The following is a 21,342-nucleotide window of genomic DNA, read 5'->3' as shown; positions in this document are numbered from 1 at the left end:
GTCATTATATACATTATATAGCCTAATACAGCGTGTAGGCCTATGCCATGCCTCATCTTATTCGTTCTTGTTTTGTATGCTTTGTAAGCTAGTTTGTCATTGAATCTTACTGTTTTATTGTTGTTGAGCATTTTAATTAAAAATAATGAATCCATCTTTTTTTTTTTTTGTCTTAAAAGGTGAAAGGTGTATAGATGTAAGCAAAACAGACAATTATATTTTATTGTAAAACCTGACAAGATCGTGAAATCGAAAGTGAAAGCATCCGAAGCCCGGTTTATAACATGGCAAAAGAGGAACTCCTTTCACAAAATTCAAATCACAAATAATACTGATGAAAAAGAACGGGTTGAATGTTAACTACTTTCGTTTCCATATAACTATAAACTACGATAAAAGTTCATCAGCATGCACTGATTAATAGCATGTTGTAGTGCAAAAAAAAAAAAAAACGTGCTCGTGCAACCAACTGAGAAAGTTAATCACAAAAGAGTGACCAGTGGGAAGAATGAGTCTGGAGCCCTGAATTGCCCAGCTCCCTCTGTCAATGATCTAGCACCCCCTCAGCACCTGCGTTCAAAATTCTCTGGTGCCGCCCCTGGTACATCGATGTATTTTTGAAAAGCAAAAATTAAGTTTGTCCAACTCTAAACCCAGTCCCCAAGTAAATTAGGTTATTGAATAAAAAAATAGCAAAACGAGTTGCGCGGTGTCCCCACCACTTTTCAAAGCAGTTACACCACTGTACACACCTAATCTAAACTTTGTCCATTTGTCTGCCAGACATAACAGCTGCCTTTGTCTAAACTTCTCTCCATAAAGCCGCCTGAACAAGGACCAAAATATTGTCACTTTAAAACAGCAAATGCCTCAGGAAATTAGAAGTGACTCATCTACTCATTAATATCATTGTTCTCGCTAGAAACAAATTATTCAAATAATGTACCTTTGAACCTGCTTTCAGCTATTCTGTTCTGTTCCTGTCTTGATTTCTTTTCTTCATATACTTGTTTTGGCACTAATTTTGCATTAAGTGGCAAGTTTCCATGGTGTAAAATGTTCTACAACCGATTAAACAGAAGGGGGCTTAAAATGAGTTTCTAATTTGCTGACAAGCAGACTTCTCCAAGGGAGAGCAAGAAATTGGTGACTCCAAGATAATAAGGCAAAGAATGTGGAGTGAGATGCTTTTATTAGGATTCATGCAAAATGAATGTGCTCGAAATTTAGCACAAAACGCTGATAAAACATCTAATCTAGAATTACTTTGGGCAGAATAAAAACAACATTTGTGTAATAGAAATAGAGTGAGATTCAAAGGTCAGAAACAGTCAAATTCTTATAATTAAAATAATTAAATAATAAATATCAAATGGTAAGATATTTTATATATGAAACGAAAATTAAAAAATATATAAGAATACAAATGTTGAATTGTATATATTAATGTTATACAAAAAATATTGAACATTTATTATATATTACACTTATCAGATTTTTTACTTAATTTGAAATTGTATTAATTTCTTTATTGTTATTAAAGTGGTCCTATTATGCGTTTTAGCTAGTCTGTAATGTTGCTGTTTGAGCATTAAAAAGATCTGTGAAGTTACAAAGCTCAAAGTCCAATTCAAAAGGAGATATTTTATTGAACAGAAATCACTTTTCAAAAGGAGAGAGGTGTTGTAATAATGTAAAATATGTGAAAAATAATGTGTTTTTCGAACAACCTAGTATGAGAGCCTCTTCTAGTACACCCCCAATACAAAATCAAGACTTTGTAAAAGAGCATAATAGGACCCTGTTAATACTAATACTACTACTACAAGTAATAATTCTTATTATTATTAAATATATGATACAATTCAATAACAGATGTCTGAATGTGTTAAGTTTATGTGATGCTTGTCTCTTGAGATAGAAAAAAAGGTAATAATCTATTGACCCAATAGGAAAAAAGCTGTTTAATACATGCTCCTCCTGGGATTGTGAATGCTGGAATGGATTCAGTTTTGTTCACAGTAAGGGACTAATGAGCTACTGCATTGTTATCTTAAATTTGTCAGGTAATGTGATGGCTCCTATTCTGGCATGCAGTTAAAATCAGCCAGCCAGAGAGATTTCAGAGACACAGACAGAACCCAGCTCAGTGGAGTGCGCACCGGCGGTCTGGGGTCTGTTATAGTAAATGCAGCCAGAAATATCTAAATATCTGAATTTTAAGTACTGCTACAAGTGAAATACAAGTGAAACTGACTGGAGTAACATTTTAATACAAGAAGAGTTTGGAGTGGCTGTAAGTGAGGGCCAGCCGTCAGGCATGAGGCCTACTTTTTATAAGCTACAAGTTGAGAGTAAACACTAAAATGTTCCAGGCTACTGTAAGTAAACCACAAGGCCTCCGCAATGCTTTGGGGCTGAGATGTAAGATAACTGAAAGGCTTGTGTGACTGTGACAGATCTGACAGTAGGGAAAGCATGGTTAAAATACACAAACAATAATGTAACATGTGAGATCATTCAATTCACTTTCAATTCAAATTTATTTGTATAGCGCTTTTCACATCACACATTGTTTCAAAGCAGTTTTACAGAAAATGCATGTGTCTACAAATCATCTGCTTCAAGAGTTTAAGTAAAATTTCCCTACTGAAAAGATCATCATATGAAGCCTGCCACGCTTTTTAATTAGCATTATCTGCTTCACCAGCTAGGCTTTGCTAGTGAATAGCATATTTGTGCTGCTCCATTCGGTAGACCAACACCAAACCAGCATAAGCCAGCCAAGACTAACATGGAAATTTCTCCTTTGCTGGTCTTCCTCCAAGCTGGTTTAGTGCCCAGGTTGGGAAATCAGCTTAGTCTGGTTTAATATGTTTTTTTTTTCCTCAGCAGGGTGTGTATCAACCTGTGTCCTGTGTTTACTACTTAAAAAAAAGAAGATCAGAGCAGAAAAAAATTATTTGGATCAGGGAATGATTTTGAAGACAGCTAAATTATGGATGTTCTTCTGGTTCTCATTGGAAAACTATGAAAATTGGAGCCATTTTTGACACGTCCCTATAAAAACACTGTTCTATGCCCAGGGAACTTTGGAAGTGCTTGCTAATCTACTTGCTACTGCATTATTTATCAAATGGGCCTTTCTTTGGCGTCCGTGCCAGCGTTATGTTTGGCTGGAAGAGCAGAGGCAACTTCCCAGGCCAGAATGGCAGCCAAGGTCAATCCTCTTCTTATGTTAAGAGCTTTTCCAGCTGTGCCACGGATGAACAAGAGACCTAGCGGGAGTAGATGCAACTGAGAATGGCGTGCAGAGGGATCCTTAGTATGACTTCCTTTGATTATATAATTGCTTCAGCTTTGCACCTGAATATCTCTTCAAGCCAACAAGTAGTTCTGTCCATCACAGTGTCATATACTCATGTAAAATTTGACAGCAACAGGCAGGAGACTTCCTATAAAAAAGATAAAACTTCTTCTTCTAAAAAAAAGAATGTATCATATGAGGACATATCTTGTTAAGCCGTGTTAATCTTGTTTGTTTTTTTTGTCAAGGTCCCTGGAAGGATTGTCTGGAGGCTCTGGAGGATGGTCACACTAACAGTGGCATGCACCTAGTGAAGCCAGAGAACACCAACAAGCTGATGCAGGTGTGGTGTGATCAAAGACAGGATCCTGGCGGCTGGACAGTCATCCAGAGAAGAATGGATGGCTCCGTCAACTTCTTTAGAAACTGGGAGACATATAAGGTGAGCCAGGAATAGAAATTCTGGATGATAAATTCTAGACATAATTATTATGATTATCAATGTAAAAATAGGGGAAATGAGCAATCTAATTAAATATAATATCTCTATATTAGACAGCCTATAGTAGAATGCCTTTCTTTAGCGATGGTGATAAATTTTACAAACAGGTGAATTTATGTTTCTGTGGTAACAACTTGCATACGTTTTACCTTTGTCACTTAATGTCACATGGTCTATAACTCTTCACATAAGCTGAACCGTATGTCAGATAACATACAGAGCCATGCACTTAAAGAGGTTTAATGAGGAAAATGTGCCAAGCAGAAACTACCACACTGTGCTGAAATGCCTCAATGCAAATAAAAACCATTTAATGTTACTCAACATTAATATGATCTATATGTGTGTTTTATATATGACATATACAATATGTAATATAATAATATCTCAATGTATAATAATATCTCAAAAAGATGCCTATCAATGCAAAGAATGTGCTGGCTAATGAAAAGCCTACCAGCAAAACAAAAAAGGAAAAAAGGAACAAGAAAAAAAGATTAAAAAAAGTACAAACCCTACAGCAATTAATACATTTTTTTCAGCCTCAAGGACATGACAAAATAATATAGAGTAAGTAATGTACACTAAAATAAACATTTTACTTGGTCCATCAAATACTCAATGGCAGGTGCTCCTCTGTTTTATTACAGCAAGGCTTTGGAAACATCGATGGAGAGTACTGGCTGGGCCTGGAGAACATATACTGGATAACCAGCCAGGGGAACTATAAGCTGCTGGTCACCTTAGAGGACTGGTCTGGACGCAAGACATTTGCAGAGTACGCAAGTTTCCGCCTTGAACCAGAGAGCGACTTCTACAGGCTTAGGGTGGGCCGCTACCACGGTAACGCTGGTGACTCCTTAACTTGGCATAACGGGAAGCAGTTCACCACTCTGGACAGGGATCATGACGTATACACAGGTATAAGTAAAATTAGATTTAGATATTAGATTTTATAATTTATTTACTGACCCATACACATCTTACCTAATAATGTGTTGTTGTTGTTTTTTTCTCAGGCAACTGTGCCCACTACCAAAAAGGAGGCTGGTGGTATAATGCCTGTGCCCACTCAAATCTGAATGGCGTGTGGTACAGGGGAGGTCACTACCGCAGCCGCTATCAGGACGGCGTGTACTGGGCTGAATTCAGAGGAGGCGCCTACTCCCTCAAGAAGGTTGTGATGATGATACGACCCAACCCCAACACCTTCCACTGAGCAGCACATAAACACAGGGAATGAACTGATAACTGCTCCCCCACGGTCGCCGTTCACCCTGTAAAGTGTGATTCATTTGTGGTTTGGCTTCCTACGTAACATAGTTGGCAAAAGGACAAACAGTGTCTTGGCTGATGTAGCTGAGAGGGAACACCAAATTGTCAGGGACTACAAAAGAAAGCTCTATTAAGTGCTATTTACAACGCAGAAAATTAAGTGTGATGAACTGGCCTGTTTTCCTTACAATAACTTGTCACTAGGAAATCATCTAATAAAAACATATGAACATGATGTGCTTTTTCACTCTAGTTCAGTCAAATCAAATGAACCTGTTCTTCTTTAAATATACAGTGCAATTGTGAATCTGTTGTCAGTTGTTTAGAATTATTTTATGAAATAGCATCAGTACTAAATAAGACACAGGACATCCAATCCAGTGATAAATATCTTATGCTTTCCTAGTTTATTCAAAGCTAAGAGAATAAATATATTTCCTGATGAGATGAATGACTTATAATTTATTTCAGGAATCTCATGTTTAAAATTCATAGAATGTTGTAGTTTTTTTTTTTAAATATGCATAATTAAACATAAAAACACATCTTAAAACAGTCATCAGTTGCTCCATCTAAACTGTATTTACTGTGTAAATTAACTGTTGGTGTCAAATGAGATCCAATATGTTTATGTACATATAAATGTAATATTGTTGAAAATAATGTGTAATTTGTAATATACTGTAAGTGTAACTGATTTCCCCAAGTGCTGTCAAACTGTTGCAATAAAGGATGTACAGCTACAGGCTTTGTCTGTGAATGGATTGAACATCAATCTACTACAGCTGTCGTGGTTCTGCTGTATATTGACCTGACAAGTTTATGAGCGAAAGTAAAAGGGAAAAGCACAAGCAATCCATTTGAAAATGCTACAAACAACAAATTCACTCTTTGACTATGTAAAAAGAAATGTTATATAAATATAACAAGCTCCAATGAGCAGGACAATACGTAACTTGGTTGGAAATCTAAGAGGCAATTGTATTTGAGGATTTAAAACCAGAAATCAGAATTTGGACATTTTGATTTAAATTAATAAAAAAAAAATATTTTATTTTATTTTTTATTTTATCTCCAGGTCATTAGATCTGTGTGACACAATTATATTTATTGTAATGAATTAAGTGATGATCACATAAATGATCACATTTGCAAAAATTTCTCCGAAATTTTGCAGGCACCTTTAAAATAAAAAGCTGTACATATAATTGGAAAGCATACTGGTTTAGGCTATTCGCTTCTTAAGTACTTCTCAAGCTTCATTAAGGGTAATGGTTTTTAAACTGCACATTTCTGTTGTTAGTGAAGCTGGTAAGTTATTGGCTTTAATACTTTCAAAACAATATCGTGATAATTTTTTCAAACAAACAAAAAAAAAAGATTTTACAACATGTGATGCTGTGCAATTTTCCCCATTATCTTCTATTCCATGTGTAAAACAGGATACACCTTTTCAGGGGTTCTTTTTGTACAAACTAAAGGTATCAATCATTTTCTGCAGTAAAACCAATAATACAAGTTCTACTAAATACATCGAAAATAATTAAAAGAGTGTTTGACAAAACCCCAAACCCTTTCATTTCCTTTTTCCTTTGTCCCAATGGGAAATGGAATGGGCCACTGGAGAAGTGCAGTGGAAACTGATAGATCTGAAGTGACAGCTTGCACAACCTCAGCCACGTCAGGCAGTTTTTCCGTCCCTATGGTTTCAACAGCCTGCTGCTCAGAAATGGGAATATGTTACCCTGCAACTAAACCACACGGTACCGGCACCAGGTACAGCGGTTTCTGCTGTGTGACGTCTGAGAGAGCCCTCTGTTGAGTGGGACGCAGTTTACTGACACGCTGCCCAAGTGGAAGCAGACACTCAGTGTGGATTATGTAAAGGAAATTTGGTTAATGAGAAAGATGTGTGCAGCTGAGAGAAGCGAGACGACATGCGTCAGCTCTATCCGCATGGTTACCTTCTTAGAAATGACAGTGACTGTATGTTTGTACATTTCAGACCTCTAGAAAGGAATGAGCCCACATGCTACAAGCCAAGAGACAATTTGACTTACTGCCATCTGAAGTTATTCCTGACTGGCCTTTTAGTTATTCGCATACCACAATGACACAAGAGCACCTGGAAAACTGTGACCATGAGCTTGGGACTCAAGCATGTGGCAATGACATACTGAACGGTCTGTTATGCTGTTCAAAATCAAACATCCACGTCTTATGAAGTGCATCTCGTAAAAAAACAAGACAGTCAAACATCCAAAAAGCCTCCTAAAGGTAAAGCCTCCAGATCTCATTCTGATCAGGTCGGGCTATCGGCTGACAGCTGGATTAGTAATACGGACCTCGCTGCTGATGACTAAGATGGAAGAGGGTAATTGAGTGAAGGATCTGGATCCTGTTCCCCACAAGAGCGACAATCCTGAGGGAGGCATCCATTTCGAGTGCTGTCAGTGCCTTTAGAGGAGACTGATGTGTGTGTAACTAATCGCTCACTGGGCTTCTGCAACATCCAATGAGAGTCTCTGACAGACGTCTATTCATAAGAGATAAAAAAGGGGCTACCAATTTGGAAATAAGTGCTACAATATGATTTCATTGTATTTTCAATCTCTACATTCCGTCTAAAGCCACTGAAGTGGCTAGAGAGAAAGTCAAAAAGCACTTTCAGTTCATGCATTGTGTGGTGACAGAATGCAAGCAGAAATCCTAAAAAACTCCTGAAATGGTTTGACGAATGCAATTTTCTTTCCTGTGTTGACACCTAAAACAGGATATGGCACATTTCTCAATCATTACTGAACCAGAGCGGTATACTGAAATGCCCTCTGCTGGACACCGTAGAGAGTGCAATTGAGACAAGGCCAAAAAATATAATGAGGTGTTCACAGCCAACTTAAAAAGAACTCAATTGAGAAAAAAGTAAAAGCCATTATACTGAAGTAATTGAATGAGTCAATATCACAAGGCTGGCTAAGTCCAATGGGCCATGACCCATTCCTCTCCCTGACCCAAAGTATTCTTCTGTTCAAAGGAAGACTATTCAGCTTTAGTCACAGCCTTATTAATAACAAGCCTGCATTAAAAACAATTCACAAAGCCAGTAAACCTCTCAAGACATTTCTGGCTGGATGTTGTCATGAGGTAGAGTCTACAAAATGCCATTAACACAAGTACAAATGTGATCTTTTACTGACACTCACCTAGGTAGGGGATGCAGGGGGCCATTTTGAGGGACCTGATGTACTCTCTCATGCGGTTGTAATTCTCTTCCTTTGACGTCAGAAAGTCAAGCTTCTCAAATGTGGCCTTGTCCTTTCGACTGATCAACTGTTCCGAACAGAAAGCACATACGAAATGAACAGTTCATTCAGCAAATTAGGAACAGCTAATGGATGTCTAAATCTAAAACATCTAAATCAGAGGTATTCAAAGTGTGAATACATATCAGGATAGGAACAAGTAGAAAATATTAATATATACCATTTACTATATACAATTTATACAACTGAATAAGTATATTTAAAGATAAAATTATTATTATTAATATATCCAGTTTAAATTTTATTTAAAGATAACTGAAAAAAATATCCTCATCATCATAAACTATTTTTCTCAGTTACCTCTGTTAATCCATTCAAATATGATAAAAAAGCTAATACATTCCAGTACAAACAAAAATAATATTATATAATATTTATAAAAACTATTCAAAGACATAACTACATTTGGAAATCTGTTATAGTTATGTCTTTGAATACATTTTAAATTTCATATAATAATATTCTTGGTTTTACTATTCTTGAATTTATCATAATAGAATAATAACAGAATATATTTTTCATCTCAGCTCTGCCTCTGTTAATTCTGTATACTCAGTATAACAAATTCAGTTAATATTCTCTGGAAAATAAATCGAGTTACTCCCAATTGGCTACTAACTTTAGTAGGGGGGACTTGAGGAGGCGCCGTTTTGTACATTTTCTCAGAGGGGAGCACCACTAAGACTTTTGCTCTAAATAAAGCTGTCTGCAAATATGTTAAATATGAAAATTACGACACAATGAAATTGTATTGTATTAAGGAATAAGTTCCCAGAACTCAGTGCCTAAACTCCAGGGGTATATTTCTTATTTACGGAAAGTGCATGATAACAATAAACAGGTTCAGTGTCTAAAATTCCTTTATGAGTGGCATAATTTCACCCAATGCTTCTTTACAGCACATGTGCCATTGAATCTGTGGGGATGACCATGTGCAAAACCCCTATTAAGATTAACAAAAAGCTCATTAACTGAAGAATTCCATCCCACATGACTTTATCACATCAAGAAGTGCATTCCACAAAGTACTTCAACATGCTCTTCTAATGTTAGACAGATACACATATTCATCCAGTCAGTTCACTCTTTCATAGGTTTGGTCAGGAAGGAGATTTTGTCCAACAATGCAAGCAACAGTTCCTGAAACCACACTGCTGGCAGATGACCTTCCACCAGTCTACAGAGATGTAATCACACAGTACTGTTTTCCCCTTATTGATGCTCATATCTTGTTTAACTCTGTGTGTAAAATGCCCTCTGTGTCTTCTAGCATAGATTTTTTTTTAGTGAACTATTCCAAAAAAAAAAAAAAATTGGGTAATGATGTCAGAGTTTTCATTTCTGGGTGAAATATTTCCTTAAATAAAACACCAACAACAAAATCGAAATAAACTAAAATACATAATGGAGGGTAAATTAGGATCAGCTTATGTATCATTCTCAGGTATAAAATATCTAAATTAAACGAGGATAGAAACAAAAAAGGTGGTACATTCAAAAGTAAAAGGAAAAACAGCAATATATACAATTTTAAATTTTTAATATGTGACCCTGGACCCTGGTCTTAGGTGTCAATATTTCGAGATTTATTGAGATTTATACATCATCTGAAAGCTGAATAAATAAGCTTTCTATTGATGTATGGTTTATTAGGATCGGACAATATTTGGCCGAGATACAACTATTTGAAAATCTGTAATATGAGGGTGCAAAAAAATCAAAATACTGAGAAAATCGCTTTAAAGTTGTCCAAATGAAGTTCTTAGCAATGCATATTACTAGTCAAAAATTAAGTTTTGATATATTTACATTAGGAAATTTACAACATATCTTCATGGAACATGATCTTTACTTAATATCCTAATGATTTTTGGCATAAAAGAAAAATCGATAATTTTGACCCATACAATGTTTTTTTTTGGCTATTGCTAAAAATATACCCCAGCGACTTAAGATTGGTTTTGTGGTCCAGGGTCACATATTTGGTGAACTATTCCTTTAAATAACCAAACAAGGAAAACAAAATAATTACCATTATATTTTCCATCATATCTATATGAAGGAGTTGGTATTTGGAAAGTGTAAGAAACTGAATGCCATATTCAAACGTCATGCATCTGCAAGACACTGAAAGACTGTAATAATTAGACTACATTAGTCATTTACCAGCCAAGCTACTCCAATGGGCCTGATTTTTGGATAAATTTATGTTACATCAGCTTCATACTCAGACAATAGTTGGGGAATGGAAAGCTGATTTGACAGGAAGCTAGCTCTCATTCATCATTTAGATGTTGGCCTAAAATGAACCTGAAGGATTTAACGAACCACTTGGATTTTTCTCCTTTGGACTTGCAACAGAGAAACAGAAAAGTGATTTTCTCCCCCCCATTTTATTCGGCAAAGGAAGTGGTAGAAACTGAAGTGCTGAGATAATCCACGGCAGGAAAGTTAGTTCACGACACCATCAATCATGGAGCCTGGTGTGGAAATGATGATATTATGACAAAGATTTGAAGAAGCACTATAAGCTAAGGGAGACTGCTTATGATATTTTAAGGAAAAACTAATTACAAAGCAATTACAAATGACGAACAGGTTCAATTATAACTGCACCAGTATGTTTCAGTGAATGTGATTTCCATGTGCATATGTGCACCATCTCAGCAACAAGACTAGTCATTTTCTGCCTGATTTAGAGCAACCAAATGCCAAAACAAAAGCTTTTTCTCATCTCCTTTATCAAGCCTCCATCACCCGCCACCAAGACCACACCAGCAGCCGGCCTCCTTCCTCGAGTTCAGGGATTGAGCGGCTGCCACAGTGGCATTACTCATTCTCATAGACACATACACAGTGCTAAACAATCCCTCTGAGGGTGATACAAGTGAGGGGAATCCTTCAACCACTCACATCTTTATTTTATTTTGCAGTAACTAGACTTGTGCCGGTTTTCGGTAATGCGATATACCACGGTAATTAATATGCACGATATTGTTATCAGTGGGCTCTTCTAAATACCGTGAATAATTATATATTACAAGTTATTCAGAATTTTGAATGCATTTTAAGAATACTTTTCCCATCAACTGGTCAAAATGCACAACACCGCTGTATGCTGCGTGAAAGACGCATGCGCACTGATGTAAATAAGCGCGGACGAGAAGCACAGCGTATACCGTGATAAAAGCATGAGCAATTAATCGCAACATGAAAATTTGATACCGGCATATCCCTAGCAGTAACACATGACTGACTTTGATTACAGCACAGTTCATGGAGGTCAGCCCTGTGCTCTGTAGCCATTCCAGATAGCAGTTAAAGCCTCCATATATCAGCAGATGTAAAGACGAAACGGCACTGAGCTCAGGGACAAATTCAGAACAACTTTCCACTTAGACTGAATTTGATGGGGATGAGCTTCTTAGCCATAGTTGCAATGTTAAGAGCTGGATTTGTCATTTGTCTTTTTTATTTAACTTAGACGGGAACAAGAACAGAAAAGGGGATCAGTTATTGGAAAATGGAAGTAGAAGAACGAATCATGCAAGAGAAAAGGAGTACTATGTACTATGTTGCAATTCCTTATAAAATGACTGGCCAACTGGTTTTATTTATTCGCCAAAGCAAATTTTGACTTTGTATTTGATTGTAAGTATTCATTTTGGACCCTGTCTGTGACACTGACAGAATGTTGAGATACACTTTGGAATCAGGAGATCATCTGTCTGACTGTCAACAAATCCATGCTTCTCCATCTTGCAGCTCTTTGCCAAAAGCTTAACATCTTTCCCTTTTTCTGTGAACATGCCCTTTAGCTCTTTTAATACTTCCTTTCTCCATCTTTCCTTCTAACACTTGTCAAATCTTCATACTCCCACACTGTGTATATATATATATATATATATATATATATATACAGTGGGGTTCCAAAGTCTGAGAGTTGAACGGAACACGCTTCTATTTTGCATTATTTGTTCAATGGAAAAAACATCATGAATTATATGATCAGAAATACATGTGCAGAAGAAAGGGAAAAAAAGTGGTTTTCAAAACACCTGAAAGTGAGTAAATGACAAAAGAGTTTTAATTTTTGGTGGGAACAATTCCTTTAAACTAAACTAAACTAAACCAATCTCAACTCAACTAAAAGATTCCAAGTCTTCCTAAATACAATAATATTTAAAATTCCTTTAGTGTCTGCTATAGAGGCTGTGAAATAAATAAATAAATAAATACATAAATATATATATACATACATACATTTCAGAATTGATTATCATAATCCGGTATGATGTCATAACAAAATACTAACTATATTTGCAAGCCATATTTCTCATGATCTTTAAAATATTTTAATTGTATGATTTATGTATTCACATAAATATTTTTGTATATACATATAGTATATTTCTATTTGTGTTATTATAATTGTTTTATTGACTACTTGTATTCTAAATTTGGAGTCCAAGTCCAAACTGTTAACTAGAAGCATGAATAAAATGATCCAAATAGCATCTTGAGTTTTATTTATTATTATTATTTTTAATCCTTTGATTATTTCCTTTACCTTTTTTTTTTTTTTTTTTTTAAGTGATCTCAGGCTTATGGAGCCCATCATATACACATTGTAATACTGCTTAATTTTTACTTCACGACTGACAGAATCCATTTATAAAGCAGAACAGACCAATCATTTCTGAATATAATGATAAAGTCATATAACATCTATATCTTCATATATAATCTGTCCATATTCCTCCTAATTCATTGCATGCCCACTGGGAAATCAGCAGTTAATCTTCAAATAAGTGGAAACAAGGCCTTGAAGTCAAGCGGTTCAGAAATTGGCTGGAACAAATTCCTCAATCCAGTCTGTGCCATGAGCAGTGAAACAGAAACCATTTGCACAGCAAGACCAAAAACAGTCATTATAGTCAGGCAAAACTGTCAGCAAATACACGCAAGTGCCTTTTCATTATGAACAGGACAACAAATGAAATGCTCCGATTTATAATTAAAACCGGACCATAGTTTAATGTGCACATTTTCTCAAATTCAAGCTGCAGGGTTCTGGAACGTATGGAAAAGAAACCTCTTAAAACAGGGCTGTGATGAATCAGAAGTTATCCCCGGAACTGATGCAGGCACACAGTGTCATGCCAATGTGACATGTCAGTCTTTCTAATGAGACTCGGTGCATTTTGAGATGCAAAGAACACTGATTAAGGTCTGTGGCCTTTTAAAGGTGATTGACATTTTACAATGCCTCACTGCACAAGCCACAAGTCAGTTTCTGTGTTTAGTTTTTACTGCTCAAGCTTTAGCATAAACCCAAAAATAAAAATAATCATCTAGAAAATTGCCATATTGTTTGTACTGCAGGACTAAATTGGGTGTTGTGATATAAACAGAATCAATGAATTACAATGAATTTAACTAAGTACATTATTGAATATGATACGATACATAATACTCTATTTAATAATGTCATTGTCAAAATTGCCTTGTGGCAAAGCTTAACTGTATGGCAAGAGAGTTGGGCTTGTGGTATCAGACAAACGGTCCCGCTGCAATTACTTATAAACAACATGCTCCCTCTTTTTCCATCTTTTCTCAATTTGCAAAAGTGCTGTGGCTCAGTGTGGAATGTCAACTCTGCTGCTTACATCCCAAATCATTAAGGCCTCCAGTGAGTCTGAACTCACTACCATCATGAAACAATTCACATTTAAATTATAATTCCTTATTTATTAAATGTCAATAAAATGCATATCATTTTCTACAAGTATCCTGACGTACTCTGCCTATTTGGTTGTGCTCACTGAGGGCTGGTTGTAAGTGTTGTCTGTACAGCATATAGAGTTTAGCCCTTCTACTTTTTCCTCATGAAAAGAGGCCAGGAGGTTTTGGACCTCAAACTGGGGTGATGCAAATACTTATAAATAGATTTAAAGCTTTGGCAACGCTAAACAAGGTCTCAGAAACAGCCCTTTCAAAAGTTTCCAAGCCACTTAAATGTTCAGAATGGGATCCAATGGGCTCATTCTTTCACTGTCCTCATGCATTCAGACGGCCTTCTCATCTACATCTCTGCAAATAAGATCAATGGAAATCCAAGAGCACTGGGGCTCTCTGGAGAAATAAATACAAACACTGCATTGTCAGCTAAATTATAAATCAGCAGAACAGCTAGTATTTGGCTGATATGCACAATAAATTCCCTGTAAGGGAACAGAATATTAAATGAGTTTTTTTTTTTCTCCTCACGTCTTCCTAAATAAAACAAATTCCTCTGTTGTAGAAGCTATGTCACTCTGATACTTTATCACAAATTAAAAATGTATGATCATAATTAGGTATGATGTGATAACTAAAAACTAAATGCAAAGCATATTTATAATGATCTTAAACAATTATTTTTGTGACTTACTGTATTGCTATTTACACAGATATTATAGTATACACATATTGCTTGTTTTTATAATTGAAATAAATATGGAAAAATACAATAAAAAAATGAATAGTTCTAACTGTTGACTAAATAGAATGTCATAAATACAAGTCATAAATAAGTCATGAACAAAAAAATTTAAAAAATAAATAAATAAATAAAATAAAATAAAATATCCAAGTCCCCGCCAAGGTCTTACTTACCGCCCAGGTCTTGCTCAATCTGAAGATGGGTGCGCTCTGAAGTGCAGAGACCACTGACACCAGAGAGTGCAGGTTATTCAGCTCCAGGAGTTTCTATAAAGACAGAGAAGACACACATCTTAATACACATTATCCAGTTACATGCCTCATGTAAGATACAAATATAGTCTTAATAAAAACCAGGACCTGACCCACTAAATTAAAAGCCTTCTAATTTCCATTTAATAGTGTAATACAGTCAATGTATACAGACTTTTATATTCAGTTGTATTCTGCTTTCATTTGTTTGTTCCAATGTGTTTTCCAGTCTGGGTGTTATGCTGTTGTCATTCTTTTCTTTTCTTTTCCACTGGGCTGACCTCTGTGAACTACTATGTGTCAACCACCCTTATGGAAAGTAGGAGAAAAAGCAATGATGCTTTGGTTTTTTAGTCATTGGCTGATCTGCTTTATCCATTAGCATAACCGCTAGCTTAGCCCACTGAGGCTTACTGGGGCATGTCTGCCGGTAGCAGGGTATACAGCTTTTTCATGTTTGGCAGGCAGTGCAGGGTGAGTTTTCAACCTTAAGAAGTCATTCAGCGGGTTTTCCTGTGTCATGGTACATTGAGTTTCAGGAGAGCATTCGCTGATTGACTTCACAGCAGTCTGTGGCTCTCTGTGTGTGTGACTGTTGGCACGAACGACAAGATAAGCTTCTAATCTGCATGATTGCTTGGGAAAAAAAATTTGATGTATCACTTCAAAAGAAATATTTACTTTTAAATGTATAAAATTAAAATAAAGGTTAAAAAAAAAAAAAAAAAAAATCACATGCAATAAGGACATCCAGAAGAAAGACTAAAAATGACTAAGAAATATTTACTTTTAAATGTATAAAATTAAAGCTTAAATTAAAAAATTAAAAATAAAATTAAAAATCACATGCAATAAGGACATCCAGAAGAAAGACTAAAAATGACTAAGAAATATTTACTTTTAAATGTATAAAATTAAAGCTTAAATTAAAAAATTAAAAATAAAATTAAAAATCACATGCAATAAGGACATCCAGAAGAAAGACTAAAAATGACAAATTTTTATGAGAGTTTCCAAACAAAATTTTAATCATATAAGTGTTATTTTGATTTGGAAATCAAAACATAAAACTCAAAAGCAATAGATTCCATGTTACTGTCACTTTACAGATTCAGAAGTTAGCAATTTACTTTGAACAGCTGAAATGGACTGGAACTATAAAACCACAATTTTTAAAATAATCTTTAAGTTCATTTTACAGTTCATTCACAATTTTTACTCTCAATACGATGTATCTGTACTAAATTACATTTTAAAAGCAATTACAAGACAGATGGAAAGTCAGATAAAATGCGCAAAATGATTCAAGAGAAGATAATGAGAATAGCAGTTGTGATGAAATGAGAAAATATGCTTATAGTGGGAGAAATAATGAGGATATTTTTGATACTAGAAGGGCTTTTTATATTCTCCCTGTGTTGTTTACTACTGTCATTTGAAGATAATTCAGAAATGTAATGGATTCAATTTTTTGTGATTTGGAGGCAGAGGAAAAACTGATACATCGCAGGCTGTTTAAACTAAGTCTGAGATGGATCACGGTCAGATGAAGCCATTTTTACGATGTTCTCATCCTCAATTTATGCCGTAAACACTCACCACTCCTGTGCAATGTCTCTGCTCATTCTCACGGACTTAAAACAGAAGGCTTTAATCCATCAAGACTTGTATAACGTCATTAAAATTGCACATTGTTAAAGGGAAATTCTTGAAAGTGCCCATGAAAACCGGTTTCGCTTGAACTTCTAATAAAACACCATTAGTTATGGTAATGCCAGTGCCAAGGACAATTACTAGAATACCAAATGCAATTCAGATGCGAATAGAAATATTAATAAATTACTAAACTTGATCAAAGTTATAGGGTCAGTTATATTTCTGCTGCCATGGCAACACAGACAAAGAAAAATAACTAACAATAAATAAAGGAACCAAGTTGCACTGGCTGAAGGAACAGAGAAAACCACAAAATGACTCACCTTGGCAATTTTGATGAAGTGGCCCAAAATCTCTGCTCGGATTTTCAGTGTTTGAGCCGTCAATATCTCCCTTACTGCCCAGAAACTGACCTAAAAGAATAAAATAAATCTAAACGCTTATTCTGCAGAGATAACCATGGTAATGGTGCATTGTTTAATTCAGAGTTAGGAATCAGAAAAATAAATAAATAAATAAAACTACATGGATGTATATATATAAATCATTGATTTATGAGAAAAACTGTCTGAAAAATGGTTTTCAGACACAGAGCTTCCTCTTATTTACAGGCTTAAAAAAGTGCCAGAACATCAGTCAAATGAACCTAAGCAGCAAAACTGATTCTTTCCTTTTTTCCCTCTGGAAATGTAAGAAATTTGTTGTTGATGATGACATTAAAAAGATTGAAATGGCAAGCATAAATGCAGACCTCAAATGCCCACTTACATTAAAATTCCAAGACATTTAAGCTCTGCCAAAATGAAATGCCATTTAAATAAAAATCATATTCATTCCTAATGCATACTGACCTTCGTAAGCAGATATTTATAGGCGTATTTTCAGAAATGGGGATAAGGAAAGTGTTGTGCATTTACAGTAAAAGTGTGAGAACTGACGAACTGGCTCAAGGAATATTTTTGACTGGGTGATACTTGGATGTTGTTTTGTTTTATCAAAAGTGGCACTTTGTCTGAGAGTTTAAGATCCACTGTTGTAAAACTGTGTGCAGGTATTATTTACTATGTTCTTCACTGACCCTTTCTAATGCCTTTAATGTCCCTTTAGTGCCACTGCAGCAGACACCTAAAAAAAAAATAATAATAAAATGTGGCAAAACTGAGGTAGAAAAAGAAGAGTGGCTGGCATTAGTCTGGAAAAAAGGGAGAAAAACCCATCAACAGACCTCTCTGTTGGATGTGTCCAGTGCAGTGTATTTATTTATCTAAAGGAGTTAATGCAGCTGTTGGACCAGCATGACGGATTTGTCTATCTGAGGCACCTGTTTGCACTAAAAACTGTAATATACAGTAAAAAGAGCAAATTTCATGTGATTTGAAACGAGATGCATCCTCCATTTCAGCTTGTATAAGTTGACACCTAATGGACTTCTGTTTTACACTAATAGGCTCATGTGTTAAACAGAAAGCCTAAATGGTAGGCTCTAAAATAGTCTGCATAAAATCTACTTGATCAGCTATTTAGTGAGGTTTCTAGCTAACCGATCTGAACACACCCCGTGTCAAATCAGCAGTGCATTAGCTTGTGTATTTGCGACTAAAACACATGTGTCGATGTTCTTCTTTCAGTATAATAACATCCATTAACTTCTATTATATGAGTTATTTCTGGTGGTGCTAAACGACCTAGGTCTCAAACCCTGAAAAGGGGTGGTTAGTGAATGAGAGAGAAAAAAAACTTACACTCTATACCTGTTATGAAAATGTCTTTCAAACTGAGATCTTATTGAAATTACCCTTACATCAGAAAACATTTTACAAGTAAAAGTTTAGCAAACATGGAATAAACATTGGAGCCTAAAGCTTGTAATAAATGATCTTAAAGTGTAACTCTTGGCTACACCTACTAGTGCAATATTGCCTACCTGGTTAAATCTCCGTGTGAAGGCCACAACGTTGGGTGAAAGGCTATGTTTCTCCTTCTTGTTCCATCCACAGCTCGCCAGCTCCTAAACAACCAAACAGTCAATTCAACCTGGCAACAGTGTTTTTTAAGTGTAATATTTAAGTCTAATGTGTGCATTTTATCTACTGTTCAAACGTTTGGGGTCCTTTTTTTGTTTTTGAAAAAAAAGTTATTTTTTCTCACCAGGACCCAATGTATTTGACCAAAAATACAGTAAAACAGGAATATTGTGAAATAGTTTTATGACATAAAATATCTGTTTTTTTCCCTTTCTTTTTTTGTTTTTGTTTGACTATATTTTGTATTTTCTTATTTATTACTGCAAAGCTGAATTTTCAGCAGCCATTACTTCAGTCTTCAGTGTCACATGATCCTTCACAAATCATTCTAATATGCTGATTTGCTGCATAGGGAATATTTCATATTAATATCATGGATTATTTGATGAACAGAAAATTTAAAAAGACAGTATTTATTTGGAAAATAAATAATTGTAATTTTACTGTCACTTTTGATGAATTGAATGCATTCTTTGTATTACTTTCTTTATCTTTTGAAAGGTAGTGTACTCTGATATTAATAAAATCTCATTAAACTGCTCTTTCATTACACATGCCTTAAACCATTAATTAATTCATTCATGAAGTCTAAAAAAACTGACCATAACTACGCTGTCTGGCTAAAAAGAAAGGCATACAAAGGTAAAAAACCCACAACACTTGAAGCACCACACTCTTTTCCACTTTAGCATTAGTAAAAATTACTACATATTTTACTATATTATATTTCTTATTGACCTACTATAAATATACCAGCCTGGTATTGACTTCATTTAGATGTAATTTCTAAATTAACTCTAGGAATATTATATTTTGTAAAACAGGGAGAAAAGAATGCACAGAAAAACAACACATCTACTGCTTTCATCTCATCGACAGAACAGCTTTGCATTGGGACGTTAATATGGTTCTAAGCCTCCTCAGGTTCACAGAGCAGTGAATATTAACACTTTTATAGTATCGTGCACACTAACAGCAGATGGAAACATGCAAAGGCATCTCAGTTTCCACATGGACTGAGTGGAGTGGAGTTTCCATGTGAATAAGCAGCTCAGTCTTACCAAAATATGTTAGGTCTGTTTGCTAAGTCATCACTTTAAGCCACACATTTTGTGGATTGAACAGTCAGGGACAAAGCACAGCTATAGTGTAAGAGGTCTTGTTTGGTTATAAACTACCATTCAAAAATGTGGGGTCTGTAAGATTGTATTTATTTATTATTTATCATTTATTTTAAATGGATCAAAAGTGACAGTGAAGACTTTTACACTGTTACAAAATATGTATCTTTTAAATAAATACTGTTCTTTTAAACTTTCTATTCTTCAGAATATCCTGGAAAAAAATATCACCATTTCAACAAAAAAAAAATATTAAGCAGCTCTTTTCAGCATTGAAAATAAGACAAGTTTTCTTGAGCACCAAATCGTCATATTAAAATGATTTCTGAAGGATCATGTGACACTGAAGACTGGAGTAATAGTTGCTGAAAATACAGTTTTACCATCACAGGAATAAATTACTTTTTAAAACACATTTAAATAGAAAACAGCTATTTTAAATTGTAATCACATTTTCTCAATGTTACTTTTTACTGTATTTTGATTAAATAAATGCAGCCTTGATGAGCATAATATATTCCTTTCTAGAACATTAAAAAACCATACAGACCCCACATTTTTGAATGGCAGTGTATATTAGTTATTTTGCATGATTAGCTATTTTGCATGCAGCCTTTGTTTAACCCTAAGCATTACATTGTGTGTGTGTGTGTGTGTGTGTGTGTGTGTGTGTGTGTGTGTGTGTGTGTGTGTGCGCGTGTGTGCGTGCATGCGTGTTGCTGGCTTGTTAAGAAATGCCCCTGCGCATGTGAAATGAGCTGCAGCACTGAATGGGTCAAGTTTTGGTTGGTTAGCATGGTCCAGTTTCCCCTGCATGCAGATGTTTTAACTACTCCCTTCATGCAATATACTTGATAACTGATTCCTCCTTTACTAACAGCCTCTTTGCAAAGTCGGCATGACACTGTATCAGGATCATTAAACAGTCCTCATTGAAATGTGACTGAAATGATCAGGGCTCTTGTTAAAAACTAATTTCATCATTTGGAAGGATATCCAGAATGGAATGTGCCATAAATACAGCCAAGAACAAAAATGGTTTAATCAACTATGCTTCATTTTACTTTTATAACACTATTATTTTTATATCACTATTATTTATAATATAACTATTATACTAATATAATTTTTTTGACTTCTGAAAGTTACAGTATGTTTTATAGTCGTCTTTATTTCAAAAGATCAAATATAATTTGATTCCACATGACATGGCCACTTTAAAACCTACAAACTTTCACACTTTATCTTTCATTCTGACTCTATATAATTTCTGCAAAATGTCTGTAGCCAAAGACAACTGTACAACACACCACTTTATGCAAAGAGACACTGTCTGCTCACATTACTCACACAGCACTAACAATTTAGCGGTTGTTCTAGAAACAACGTACATCTGAAA

The 21,342-nt window shown here is 35.2% G+C and overlaps 2 protein-coding genes across 4 annotated transcripts in view; one reads left to right on the top strand and one right to left on the bottom strand.

Moving 5' to 3' along the window:
- Positions 1–5,459, top strand: part of LOC107669255 (angiopoietin-related protein 2-like) — a 22,142-nt gene extending 16,683 nt beyond the window's left edge. For both annotated transcript variants that reach the window (XM_016461423.1, XM_016461424.1), the window contains exons 3-5: positions 3,556–3,749; positions 4,460–4,730; positions 4,829–5,459. In XM_016461423.1, coding sequence (XP_016316909.1) covers positions 3,556–3,749; positions 4,460–4,730; positions 4,829–5,028 — 665 coding nt within the window. In that variant the 3' untranslated portion in view covers positions 5,029–5,459. The remainder of the gene's footprint in view (positions 1–3,555; positions 3,750–4,459; positions 4,731–4,828) is intronic.
- Positions 1–21,342, bottom strand: part of LOC107669254 (ras-specific guanine nucleotide-releasing factor RalGPS1-like) — a 100,740-nt gene that overhangs the window by 63,896 nt on the left and 15,502 nt on the right. For both annotated transcript variants that reach the window (XM_016461421.1, XM_016461422.1), the window contains 4 exons: positions 18,723–18,806; positions 17,122–17,211; positions 15,065–15,157; positions 8,288–8,414 (listed from right to left, as the gene is read on the bottom strand). In XM_016461421.1, the coding sequence (XP_016316907.1) occupies positions 8,288–8,414; positions 15,065–15,157; positions 17,122–17,211; positions 18,723–18,806 (394 nt within the window). The remainder of the gene's footprint in view (positions 1–8,287; positions 8,415–15,064; positions 15,158–17,121; positions 17,212–18,722; positions 18,807–21,342) is intronic.

This window comes from Sinocyclocheilus anshuiensis, unplaced genomic scaffold (genome assembly GCF_001515605.1).
Source record: "Sinocyclocheilus anshuiensis isolate Anshui unplaced genomic scaffold, SAMN03320099.WGS_v1.1 scaffold404, whole genome shotgun sequence".
Taxonomy (NCBI): Eukaryota; Metazoa; Chordata; class Actinopteri; order Cypriniformes; family Cyprinidae; genus Sinocyclocheilus; species Sinocyclocheilus anshuiensis.
This window is presented reverse-complemented; position numbering and strand designations above follow the sequence as displayed.